We start from the raw sequence: 12590 nt of genomic DNA, 5'->3' as shown, positions 1-12590 counted from the left end.
AGACCCAGGCAGAGAGGCTGGGTAACAAGAGGAGGCTGCTGTCCTGAGGGAGAGGTCCCCACACCCCGGGACAGGCCACCCACACCCCAGGCACAGGCACTCGGCACCCACAAAGCAGAGCAGGCGGCCCGAGGAAAGGCTGCCAGGCCAGGGGAACAGCAGTGCCAATGGGTATCTTTATCGACAATGTAGACGAGGGGATCGAGTGCACCCTCGGCAAGCTGGGCCAGGGGATGTTGATCTGCCTAAGGGTAGGAAGGCTCTTCAGAGGGACCTGGACAGGAGATCCGTGGGCCAAGGCCAATTGTATGACGTTCAACACAGAGAATGCTGAGTCCTGCCCTTGGGTCACAACAACCTCCTCCCACAATGTTACATACAGGCTTGGGAAAGCTGCCTGGACAAAAAGGACCTGGGGGTGCTGGGGGACAGCTGGCTGACCGTGAGCCAGCAGTGAGCCCAGGTGGTCAAGAAGGCCAACAGCATCCCAGTGTGTGTCGAAAAAGTGTGGCCAGCAGGACCAGGGCAGTGATTGTCTTCCTGTACTCAGCACTGCCAAGGCCGCACCTCAAGTGCTGTGTTCCGTTTTGAGCCACTCACTACAGGGAAGGCGCTGAGGTGCTGGAGCGTGCCCGAAGACGGGCAGTGAAGCTGGTGAATCAAGCACAAGTCTGATGGGGAGTGGCTGAGGGAGCTGGCGGTGTTTAGCCTGCAGAAGAGGAGGCTGAGGGTGGACCTTCAGACTCTCTACAGCTACCTGAAAGGAGGCTGCAGGCCGGTGGGGGTTGGTTTGGTCTCTTCTCCCAGGTAACAAGCAATAGGACAAGAGGAAATGGCCTCAAGGTATGCCAGGGGAGGTTTAGATTGGATGTTAGGAAAAATGTCTTCACTGACTGGTTGGTCAAGCATTGGAACAGGCTGCACAGGGAGGTGGTGGAAACACCATCCCTGGAGGTGTTTAAAAACCCACCTAGATGTAGTGCTTAGGGCCATGCTTGAGTGATGGACTTGGCAGACCATCAAGTTAATGGTTAGACTTGGTGATCTCAAAGGCCTTTTCCTGGCGGGCATGCCGGGGCGTCTGAGCAAGGGGCTCTGGGATACACTGGAGGTCAAGGAGGGGCCTGGAGGCACCCCGAGAGCACCCAGGTGCCCACGGCTGAACCAGCCCCATGCCCCCCCCGGGGGCTCCGGGCCCCTCCCTCCTGGGCCAGTGGGTCACAGTGAGGTCTTTGTGACCTCATCTGGTGACACCACACTGCAGTGCATGTACTCACCACGGCCGTGGCCCCAGCCCACGGTTTCCATCAGGACAGCAACGGGACAGGGCAGGAGCATGGAGCGGGCGAGGAGCCCCCGAGCACAGCCCACGTCTCTCCCTGCTGCACCCAGCAGCCCCACGGCGCCCAGGCGTCTCGCCAAAGCTTCCCTTTTCCCCACACCTACCCCTTTCTGTCCTGCAGGATGATGAGGAGATCCCCCAGATTCCCCAGTGTAGCCTGGGAGAAGGATGGGGCTCCCCAGGAGAGCAGGTCTCCACCGGAGCCCCACGAGGTGTGCGTGGTCCAGCCACTGGTGACTGGTGAGTGAGGGGCCCTCTCGGCCTGGGCAGGGCTGAGGCCAGCGAGCGCCCCATGCTCAATGCCATGATAATCTTTCCGTGGCACACTGGCAGCAGGGGTCCCATGGCTTGGGGACACGATGCTGCCTGGGTGACAGGGCTGCTCAGCGCTGGAAGTGGCCCCAGCACAGCCTGTCCCAAGGAGGGAGAGAGCAGAGGGGGGGACCCAGCTCCTGGCCTGGGGCACAGGCAGCCAGAGGCAGCGGTGCTGTGGGATGGGGACCTCTCCTGCCCGTCTGCAAGCCAGTTCCTCAGCCCTGGGCACCGGGGCTTTCCCCACCGCACTGTGCCCCAGCATCACAGCCCATTTGCCAGGCACCCTCCAGCCCTGACACACACGGGATGACTGGGCCAGGGGAGTGGGCACGGGCTGGACACAGGGCACATCTTCCTCTGCTCTCCTGCCACCCGCAGCCTCTCTACAGCCCTCCCTGCTCTCCCCCTTTATTAGATGCCAGCTGGTTGCCTGTGTACACACAGGAGAAGCAAAGCGTGGACTTCATCCAAGCCTTTGCCAGCAGCCCAGAAAAGGTAACCACGGCCCTTCCGAATGTGGCTGTGCCAGCCTCGGCAGACAGGGGCTCTGCTGCCGGGCTGGGCAGAGCTGCTTCTGCCAGCTCTCCTGCACCCCCAGTGCTGTGGTGCTGCTGCCCCTGTGTCCCCCCTCTCACACTCCCCGTTTGTCTCTCTGTCCCCCCGCTGCCAGGAGGAGGGCCAGAAGATGAAGTTTCTTGAGAGCATCTGCAGCCTGTGCAGAACCGCCAAGCACCATGGCTTGTCACAGGGCCTGGATATCTTCTGCCACGGATACGAGCTGGCAGAGAAGGTCAAGGTGAGGGGACACCCGGTGGCTCTAGGGAAGGGGGCAAGGACCCCCGGCACTGGCACCCTGTGAGGACAATGCTTGGCCACGGCAAGGGGCTGGTGGTGCTGGGTGCTGGCAGCTGCCAGGTCCCATCTCGGTTGTGCTCTGTAGGAGCTGGTGGAACAAGAGCCCAGGGACCAGCTGCGCACAGCAGTGCGGCAACTTGCCATGCTTGCCATCGCCGAATTGAGGTACCTACCCATCCCTGCTGGGGACCCCTTCCTCAGAGGCCTGTGTGCACCCGCGCGAGGCCTCGAGGCACTGCTCCCAGCATCGGTGTCCAACTGGCCCCTCTCTCTCTTTGCAGCTCAGTGCAGACGGTGCTGGAGGGCAAAGAGAAAAGCAGTCTACATGCCTGCTGCTTGAGTGTCTTGGGGCTTCCTCCAGCAGAGGAAATGGAGGGACTGGACACTTCCCTCTACTTCAGGGTACGTGCTGGGTACTTCAGGGACCTGCAGGAGCGCCCAGTCCCTCTGGGCTGCTCCCTGATAACCCTGTGCTGCCATACAACCAGAGATCTGAGGCAGGGCAGGCTCTTGCCTTTGCTTTCCCACCCTCGTCCCTTTGTGCCCTTCCCGTGGGCCTGGCCCCATCCAATGCCACAGGTTGCTCTGTCCGCAGCACACTGTCTGCCCCTGGGTCTCTCCTGGAAACTGCGAGGCCGTGTGGGACTCCTGCCGTGGCTCTGGGAGTTCAGATCAGTCTCCTGGGGGTGGAGGAACAGTAGAATCGCTGCCACAACTCTTTGTCCTCTCTGCAGACCCTGAATGCCATGGACACCATGCTGGAGACAATGGTGCTCAGCTCTCCTGCCTCCAGAGTCAGCAAGGAGAACTTGCAGAGTATCTTTCAGGTCTGGCATGGGCCAAGAGTGGGCTTCACAGGGGCCATTCCTCACCCTGGAGGGAAGGGGGTGCCCACTCCTGAGTGGGTGGTCCCCACGCCAGCGCCGTGCAGAGAGACAACATGGCAGGGAGGGTGCGCACCTGCCTTGGGTAACCGGGGGCTACCCACCAGGCTCTTCTGTAGCACAGCGGCTGCAGTGGGTGGCATCTGCCTTCCTGCCTGGCCACAAGGCAGGCTCGGGGCATTTGTCCAAAGCCTGTGAAGGACCCTAGGGGCAGGAACGCCACTACAGGCTTTGCCCCAGATCAGAGGAAGCATTGATGGACTGTGCAAGTCCAGCCCTGGAGCTGCAAGGCACACCAGCAGCTTTTCTCTTCCAAGGTGCTGTTGGCTTTCACCAGCTCTGAGAGACCAGCTGTGCTTGAGAGGACCGTGGGCAGGATTAGGATGCTGAGCCATTTGCTGGCCAGCTATTCCTCGCTGGAGGTATGGAAGGACCAGGTACTCTCCAGCCAGGCCACCTCCCATTCCCTGCGCGCCAGCACAGCTGGCAGCTTTGAGGTGCCTGCAGGGCAAGCCTGGGCACAGGTCTGGGTGCTCTGCCAGCCTCTGTGCTGAAGTGGGGGTCTTGGTGCCTCTGTTTCCCATGGGCTTCTCTCCCCAGCCCCCTCTTTGCCAGGAGCCAGCTTTGCCCCCAGTCCTGTGTTGGATGGGACTGCCCAAGGAACATGGTGGGAGCCCAGGCCTGGCAGCTCTCCCTGTGCGGGGCTGCCACCCAGCTAGCTGCTTTGGGAGCCGCGGCCAGCATGGTCCTGCAAAGCTCTGGCACACCTGGGTCCAGCCCTGGCCACGCTCTTGGGGCCGGGGCTCTGGCCCCAGGCGCCTGCCCTCAGCCCTTCTGCTCTTCTGCCTCCCTCACCCAGGCTGCTCAAAATGAGGACAGACATGCCTCCTGCAGAGAGATCCTCATCCCAGTCCTCGGGCAGCTGCTTGGACGTCTCCTCCTGCTCGTGTCATCTGGGGAAGAAAAGACCAGCCGTGTGGCTTTGGATGCCCTTTTCTCCCTTTTCCTATTCACCCGCCAGCAAAAATGTAAGAGAAGCAGTGGTGGGCTGCCTCCCCCGCCCCTGCACAGCGACATCAATCGAGCCGTCTGCTTGTCTTCCTGCGCGTTGTGGCGGGCCCTTCCTGTGCTTGCTGGAGGCACCACCATGTCACCAGCACCGCCTCTCCCCTGCTCCTGACCCACGCTGTGTCCCACACAGCTGATCGTCCCGTGGAGCTGAGCTGCTCCTTCACTCAGGAGGCAGCCCCACTCCTCATCCCCTCTTCCTTGAAGAGCTTGTACCACTGCCCCACAGCACTCCATCCATGCGAGCCGTACCCCACGTCACTGTTATTCCAACCACAGTTTAACTGTGGGACTGCATGCAGAGCTCTAGGTCCTTGGAGTTGACCAGGCCAGGAGCATTGGCATAAATACACGGGAGGCAGGTCACCCTTTCATTTACATCTCTCTCCACCACCTCCTCCTTTCACTGTGGGTCATCACCTCCCTTCTCAGCCATTCCTAGATCAAAGCTCTTCTCAGGAGCTGGTAAGCTTGCTGGCAAAGCAGCTGGGTCTCACGCACTCTCCTGTGTTTGCCCTGCTCTTTAGGCACGACACTGTCGGAGGAGAATGCACAGCTGCCAGCGGCTTGGGAAGCCGAGACCACCTCCTTGTGCTGTTCACCCACCGCCAGAGACTTTGCCATGGTAAGGAGCTGCCCCCGTGCCTTGCCTGTGGCATCAGCAGGGCTCTTGTGTGAGAAGGCATCCAAAATGAGCGGGGCTGGCGTGGCCTCCCTGTCCCTGCTCTCAGCAGGGTTTCTGCTGTCCCCAAGCAGGGACAACGCGAGGGCTGCACTCCAGTGCCCAAGCAGCATTTTCCGCCTGGCCAACAGCAGGCCCTGGTTCTCTGTAGGGCCAGCACACTGTGCCCCAGAGCCCAAGCCTCCTCCCTCACCCTGGGGGCCCTCTCTTCTCATCCTCCCCCATGCAGTGACTGCAGCCTCTGCTGCCAGCACTGCTGTGCATCTCTCACCAGGGCTGCTCGCACTGTCCAGCTTAGCAGCACCATCAGGGCGCTCAACGTGACATTCTTCACTCCCTTCCTTCCTGCCATAGGCCTTTGCAAAATACCTTCAACCATCTGAGAGGACAGACATCGTCCTCACAATCATTGATACCCTGAGAGAATTAAATGCCAAGAAAAAGCCGCTGGGCAGCAGTGTGATGGACGTGGTCATGGCAGACCCTCACGTCTGGCTGACAGATGTAAGTGGCCTGTGGCTGGATTACCCTGTCCTTCAGCCCTGGCCCGCCTTGTTCCTCCCTCCATCCCTGCCTCCCGCCCAAAGCCAGGTGTCTCAGGCACCTGAAGCCACCTTAAGGCAGGAGAGGGATGGCAAGGGCAGCTGGGGCAATGGCTGCCCTCCAGTGGCAGCACCACCATCACTTGTGTCCCCTCCAGGTGCCAAAGATCATGAGCTGCATCTATGAATCCTGGGAATACGTGACCATGGAGTCAGGCCAGCGTAGCATGGAGTCACTGCTGCTCCTGATGGCTAACCAGTGCCCTGGGGACGTTGTCACCACGCTGCTGAAGATCGCTCCACGAGGAGACAGGTAGCGGTCCTGACAGCCAGGAGGGCTTGCTCCTAGTGGTGAGAGGGACCCGGAGACTCTCTGGCTGCCAGACCCAAGGAGTACCGCAGGACACCCCCGAGGAGCGGGGCCCTTCCCCCGTCCCAGCACCCATTCCAGCCCTGGTGGGCTGGCCGCGTCCCCAGCACCAAAGCCAGCCCAGAGCCTCGCCACCACCCTCTGTCCCACCCCATGGGGAGCACAGCACCTCAGCCCTCTCCTGCCTGCCCAGGGAGGAGGGTCTGTGTTATGCAGGGCTGGCCCAGGCCACACTGCTGGGGATGGGGTCACCCTGCTGACAGAACGCTCTGGCTTGCAGCACTGCCCTGGCACTGTGGGAGGTGATGCTCTCCACAGCCCAGACCTTGGAGAAGGTTCTGAAGGAGCTGTTCATCAAACTCCAGGACCGGCAAAACAGGCTCTTCTACACATACCAGGAGGACACCTGTTTCGTTCGCTTGGCTGTGAGTTACCAGAAGAAGCCCCAGTGCTCTTGTCCTCAGCTGCTGATGGGAACAGCTGCGCGGTGTGGGGAGTCATGCTGGCTCTTCTGGTCACTCACCGCTGGCTTTCTTTCAGCTGCTGACCTGCACTGATTTGGAGGATGAGGAATTCTCTCCAATGTACAAAGTCTTGAGGTTTCTGAGGGATCCAAGCCCAGCAGTGCTCTCATTGGTGCTCAGGAGCCTCATGACGCTGTCAGAGAGAGCTGAGATGGTGAGCAGGGCATCATCAAAGGGAGCCATATTGGCAGCCAGGGGCTGGGGCAGCGGATAAGCTGGTGGATTGGCCTTGGCTGGGAGTCAGGAGGTTGGGTGACTGCTCCAAAGGCCCTCCTGGCCATGGTGGGGCCTGGTGGCTGCCTGGGGAGCTTGCTGGGCATAGTCCTTTTCAGGAAACAGAAGCTCTGTCTTTCATGCAGGCAAGAAAAATGGAGGTCTTCATGCCAGACATGATGAAGGTCCTGGAGGACGGCAACACAAATATCAAGATGAAGTCCCTGGTGGTCTCGCGAAACGTCATAGGTCACCTGAAGACAAAGGCCAGCCCCATCGCTGTCCAGCTGATGGAGAAGCTCCTGCCCCTCTTTGCTGAGGTAAGGCTGATAGGGGAGCCCAAGCCTTGTGTCCAGGCGCTGGTCGGGGACAGCTACCTACAAGGACGCAAGTCCTACTCTGCTTCTCTCTACCAGGGCTTCGGCGAGGTGAGAGAGCTCTCCATCAGCCTCTTCAGAGACCTAATGAAGACTGTGGTGAGGAAGAACAAGAGGCAGATGAAGACAAAAGTGGAAATGGGCTTGCTCCCTCTCATCTTTCACATGAGTGACCAAATCCACAGCGTGGCCAAGGTACAGATTCCAAAGCTAAGCAGTGATGTAGGGATGAAAACCTGAGATGTTTGGGCCAGGGTACCTCCCAGCTTCCTAAGGGTGGGATGACCCCAGGAAGAAAGGAAAAGGCAGGGAGATGCCAGGTCTCCTTCCCCAGGCCGTGGTGCCATCTCCCAGTTTCTGCTGTTCTGCAGGCCTCCAGGGAAGCCCTCCTCGCTGCAGCAGAGCTCCTCAAGTGGAAAAAGCTCAAACACCTGCTGCAGAGCCATCAGACATGGAGGATTGCAGAGTGCTTGGTGAGGACAACCACTGGAGGAGCGCTGCGCCACGGGTCTGCCCTGCGCGCTCTGCAGCTGTGCCTCACCTGCCCTGCTGCAGCCCGCAGCCCACAGCCTGGAGCTGCATCCTTGTTCCCTGTCCTCGAGAAGAGAGCTCCAAGCGCTCTTCTCCACACCCCTCTCCCCGCACCCAGCGGGAGGGAGGGCTCTGGGCAGCGGCGGGTGCTGGCAGGCGGGACTGCTCCGGCCAGCTGGGGAGGCTGTGTGACATGCCCATACCCTTGTGCTCTCTCCAGCTACAGCGGGACAGGCGCAGGACCGAAGAGTACTTGAATCAGAGCCTGCCGTACCTGGAGGATGCTCAGGCCACCTTGCGAGCAACGGCCGTCAGGTTCATCGGTGAGCCACAGCCCCCAGGGTCCCGCTTTTGGCAGCCCAGCCCCAGTCCCGCCGCTGCACCGGCAGCAAGGAGCAGCCCGGTGTCTGCCAGAGCCTCGGCTGCCCCGTGCAGGGCCTTGGCCTCTCTCTCCCACCCTTGACCATGCAGGTGGGCTCGGTGGCTGCCTTGCTCAGTCCCACCCGCCTCAGCTACTGCTCTTCCCTGGGGTCAGCCTGGTGAGGGGGAGGAGGGCGTGCAGCCCAGCCAGCTGCGCTGGGGGCTGTGCTGCTGGGAGCATGCTGGGGAGTGGCGGGTCTGATGAAGCTCTGTCCCTAGGGCTTGCTGGGCAGCTCCTGAAGGACCAAAGGGAGGAGAAGCTGGCTGAGATCTGCCACAGTGAGTAGGGAGCATGGGCTGGAGGGGATGCCCGGTGGTTTTCGCAGACACGGCAGTTCATCTCTGCTCCGTTTCTTTCCATCACAGCCCTTCAGACCTTGGAGGAAGACAATGAACCCTCCATCTGTTCCCTGGCAGCTCAGACCACCTCCATCCTGAGCACTCCAAGGGTGCGGCAAACGTCACGATGCACCCTGCGATCACTGTGCTGCTGGTGCTGCTAAGCCAGGCAGAGGTGCAGCTCTTCTCCAGAGAACGGCTGCAATTCAATAAAGCTGGAACAAGAAGCCTGAACCCAGGGTGTCTTTCCCAAGTAGAACTGACGGGCAGCGAGGAGAGGGCATGGGATGGGTGGTCCCAGCTCTGACCTCCTTGTAGTTCTCCGGGCACCCCAGCGACACCACAGTATCTGCTTCTACTGCACTGCCACGTCCCTGCACCATGATGCACTCGGGAAGGTTTCCATGCAGAGTACAGAGGTGCTAAGGGGGCCAGAGGGACCCTGCAGGGCTCCCTGAGGGACGGGGGGACAAACAGAGTGCCTGGGTCACCATGACTGCCTCGGGAGGGCTCCCAAGGTCTGGCTAGTCGAGCAACAGAAGGCTCTGGGGCATTACAGACACCTATGGAGGAGTGCCGCGGGGACTCGAGTGGAATGGTCAAGTCTAGGGACCAGGCCCCCAGTCCAGCGGGCTTCCTTTGAGTGCTTGAGGCTCTGCAGAGGGGTCTGGGGTGCAAGGAAGGTCTCAGGACCTGGGTGGACTAGCGCGAGCCTAAGACAGCTCCAGGGCAAAGACAGCTCCAGCGCACTGCAGGGTAGAGGGTGCCCAGTGCCAGGTGGCCTCCACAGCCATCAGGGACCTGGCAACAGGCACTGTCATGCAGGGAGGCAGGGAGCGTGGCATGGGCTTGTGCTCATCATCTCCTTGCCCCTTTGCAGTGCCTTGATGTTGCAGCTAGCCCAGGCACTGCCCCCCACCAGCACAGGGACCCTTGCACAGCACTCCAGCTTAAGATCACTGGCACCGGCTGCCCAGAGAGGCCTCTGGAGACATTGCAGCACCACCTGCACAGGATTTTGTGCAACCTGCTCTAGCACAGCCTGCTTTTGCAGGGCGTTGGACTAGATAACCTCCAGAGGTTCCCTCCAACAACGACCATTGTGTGATTCTGGGACTCGCGGCACTTTGGCTGAGGAAGAAGAGGTCAGGACCCTCAGGCCACCCGACACCTGACTGCCTTCCCAGTGCCTGTCCAAGAAACCTGCCAGTCCTCACTAACAGAAGTTGGACCTGCACACGTGGGCTTGCACATGTGCATGAGCGCTGCAGGGCAGCAGCCTTCTCTCTCTTCCCCATCCTCTACTGCAGGGCGAGCGCAGATGTTCTGCCAAGGGAGCACCAGCCCCCACGGGCCCTGCTGCCCTCCCTGTCATGCACTGGCCGTTCTACCTGGGCTCCCTCTACTGTGTCCCACACCACTGGCCTGGTGTGATGGCAGAGCCAGTGGCACTGCCCGGCACTGCACCTTCCTGGTCCATCAGGGCAACCTGGGTGCCAGTGGGAAGCTGGGAATTGCCCTTGGCCAGGGCCTCTCCCTGGAGCTGCCAGAGGAGGAATTCCTTGTGGATGGCAGGGATGCCAAAGCATGAGGAGTTCCCCATTGGATGGCAGGGACAGTGTGTAGAGCCCCATCGATGTGGAGCCACCCCCGGCAGCCCCTCAGCCATGGCCATGGTCACACAGAACCTCACTGGGGAGCTCATCCATATCGTCCAGGACACCCGTATAGTGACCAGGCAGTACCAAAAGTTTCTGCAAGTAATGATGGCCAAGTGGCAAGAGGCGGTCTGTAGTGGGACACACACCACGCACACCACCACCCCACAGCTGTCTCCCTCCCCCCTGCCAGGAAAGAGGAGCAGCAGGAAAGAGGAGCAGCTCTAGCCAGGGCTGCTGGAGGCCAGAGGGTGGCCCCAGGTCCTTTGAGTGGAGCTGCTGGGGGCAGATGCGCACATGGAGAAGATGGCAGATGGGGACAAAGGCCAAGGGGAGGACACGGGGCCAAGCAGAAGCAGCCCTGTGCAGATGGGCAGAAGGAGCCCAATGGGGATGAGGAAGAGGAGCCCCATGACACCAGACAGAATCAGCTCCATGGGCCTGGGCAGCACCATCCACGTGGGGCCAGGCAGCAGCACCCCAGCAGAGCCCAGGCCCCAGCACCATGTCCCCGTGGGCAGGGCACGTGGGCAGGCAGCCTCAGGACTGTGCCGGGCAGGACTGTGCCTGCAGGAGGGCTGCTCCCACCTGTGGGGCTGCCCAAAGGCTTGGTGGAGATGCCACTGCCGGCTCCATTGTGTCTGTTTCTGCAAGCCCCGTGGTGGCAGCGCTGCTCCCACAAGAGCAGTGGGTTCCCCTGCCAGTGAGCAGCTGGTGGGGTGCAGGGCTGGGACCCCCCTGGCCTGCCCCCTCATCTGAAATGTTAAATCTTTCCTCTATCCATGGATCTATCTGTGGAGCTCATCCATCCATCCCGCAGCTGGGGCTGCTTCACCCTCAGTGCCTGAACCCAGTGGGGATGGTCTGGCAATGGGCACTGCTGGCACCCACAAAATGGGGGGTGGGGGTGTCTGGTACCACAGTGGGTGTGCTGGGAGGTGGGGACCCAGCTGGGCTAGAGAAAGGGGCCAGCAGGAACCTCATCAGGTCCAACAAGTGCCAACTCTGGCCCCTGGGGATGAACAAGCCCAGGCCCTGGCACAGGCGGGGGCCACCTTGCTGGAAAGCAGCTTGGCAGAGAAGGTCCTGGTGGGCCCCTCAACGAGCTGCCTGCTGGGCAGGGGATCTGTGCCCCTTGCAAAGGGGGGATCCAGTATGTATTGAGACCCCACGGTGAATCCATACACCACAAATAGAAAGGCATGTTATCCCCAGGTTGGCATATTCAAATGGATAATAAATGGGGTATGGGCTTGGTGCCTTAAACATTTTAGTCCAAACTAGATAACAGAGTTGAAACATGGGAATAAATCCCCCACCCCATCAGAACACTCCACTCAGGAAATGTTCATGAGCGATTTGTTGTGAATCGTGGAATAGAACCATGGCATACCCCAGACTTGCGAACCCTTATTCCAGGCATGTGTCCTTGTTGGGGTATCCAGGCACCAGGGTTTAAACTGCATAACACGTTTGCATAACAGGTTTGCAGGTCTGCAGATCCCACGTGTTATGCAAAAACTACCAATCAAGGAAACACATTGCAATATGCAGTTTTGCTTACCCACAAAACAAAATGAAATTTTGCGTGAGAAGGAAAAAAACCAAGCTACGACCCATCAACACGCTCCACCGTTCAATATCCAGCCCCTCAGGGTCCTTTCTGAGCATGTTCAGATGGGAAGATGTACTTTGTACTACCTACTTCCTCAAAATTATTTACATATGCATAAGGCACTTGCATATGTCACTTTGTTCCTGGGGGCCTTTCTTGGGGTCTTTAGAGATCGTTGGTGGTCAACAACCTGGTGAACTTCAGCTGAACTTTCCTGGGGCACCTGCACTCTACTTGTTGTTATAGAACTTCATTTATTCTCTGTGCTGTATGGTCTTGAAGGCAACACACCGTTACCCCACTACCCTCGTCTATTGGTATAGCCCAGGTACCTCAGAAAGCTTGCCACCCCTTACTGAGCTTATTCAATAGGTGGAGTTAATCACTGCTTTAGCTGCAGCCTCTCCTAGTGATTCTTTATAACTTAATCCTGTCAGCGAGAAGTGTCCAGCTCTGCCACTGAAGGCAGCAGCCTCGAGTCACCAGGCTGCTCCCTACAGGAAGCAATCCCGACTGCCTGGATCTCGCCGCTGACAGGCTGTATTTAAGAATGGAGTGTTTTCCAGCAAGGGAAACAAGGCTTGAGCACTCATACTCCGTCTGGTGACTCTCCCAGGCAGCTGCATATTGCCAGTCCCTCAGCAGGGCAGGTGTAGCCAGAGCCCTGTCGGAGTCAGCAGAAAAACACGCTAGCCCTATTCCTGCAGGAACTACAAACGCCGGGGTGGCTCCGGGGCCTCTTTCCCTCCTTAGCTCTCAGCTCACCCCCAGGGCTGCCCCGGCCGGGCCTGACTCCAGCTGCCCCGGGGCCTGGCACTCCAGGGGGTTGGAGCCTCCCCACAGAACCCCCGGGCA

General features: G+C 59.8%; 1 protein-coding gene across 1 annotated transcript; it reads left to right on the top strand.

The window, feature by feature from the left end:
- The first annotated feature begins 1326 nt into the window (after positions 1 to 1326).
- LOC114013741 (maestro heat-like repeat family member 5) lies at positions 1327 to 8683 on the top strand. Its single transcript, XM_055820043.1, has 19 exons — positions 1327 to 1582; positions 2073 to 2152; positions 2328 to 2453; positions 2598 to 2677; positions 2794 to 2914; positions 3247 to 3339; positions 3714 to 3818; positions 4256 to 4424; positions 4992 to 5089; positions 5501 to 5650; positions 5847 to 6001; positions 6339 to 6483; positions 6599 to 6736; positions 6942 to 7115; positions 7212 to 7367; positions 7544 to 7645; positions 7924 to 8026; positions 8343 to 8402; positions 8490 to 8683. Exons 1-19 carry the CDS (start codon positions 1465 to 1467, stop codon positions 8624 to 8626), a joined length of 2310 nt encoding a protein of 769 aa, XP_055676018.1. The 5' UTR covers positions 1327 to 1464; the 3' UTR covers positions 8627 to 8683.
- Positions 8684 to 12590: the final 3907 nt, after the last annotated feature.

This window comes from Falco peregrinus, chromosome 16 (assembly GCF_023634155.1).
Source record: "Falco peregrinus isolate bFalPer1 chromosome 16, bFalPer1.pri, whole genome shotgun sequence".
NCBI lineage: Eukaryota > Metazoa > Chordata > Aves > Falconiformes > Falconidae > Falco > Falco peregrinus.
The sequence above is the reverse complement of the archived record's forward strand: the minus strand, read 5'-3'. Positions and strand labels throughout refer to the sequence as shown.

Coding starts and splice junctions, on each gene's coding strand:
- LOC114013741 (XM_055820043.1), top strand. CDS start 1,465: ATGATGAGGAGATCCCCCAGATTCCCCAGTGTAGCCTGGGAGAAGGAT. Junction 2,678..2,793: donor CTTGCCATCGCCGAATTGAG/GTACCTACCCAT, acceptor CTCTCTTTGCAG/CTCAGTGCAGACGGTGCTGG. Junction 3,819..4,255: donor CCAGCTATTCCTCGCTGGAG/GTATGGAAGGAC, acceptor TCCCTCACCCAG/GCTGCTCAAAATGAGGACAG.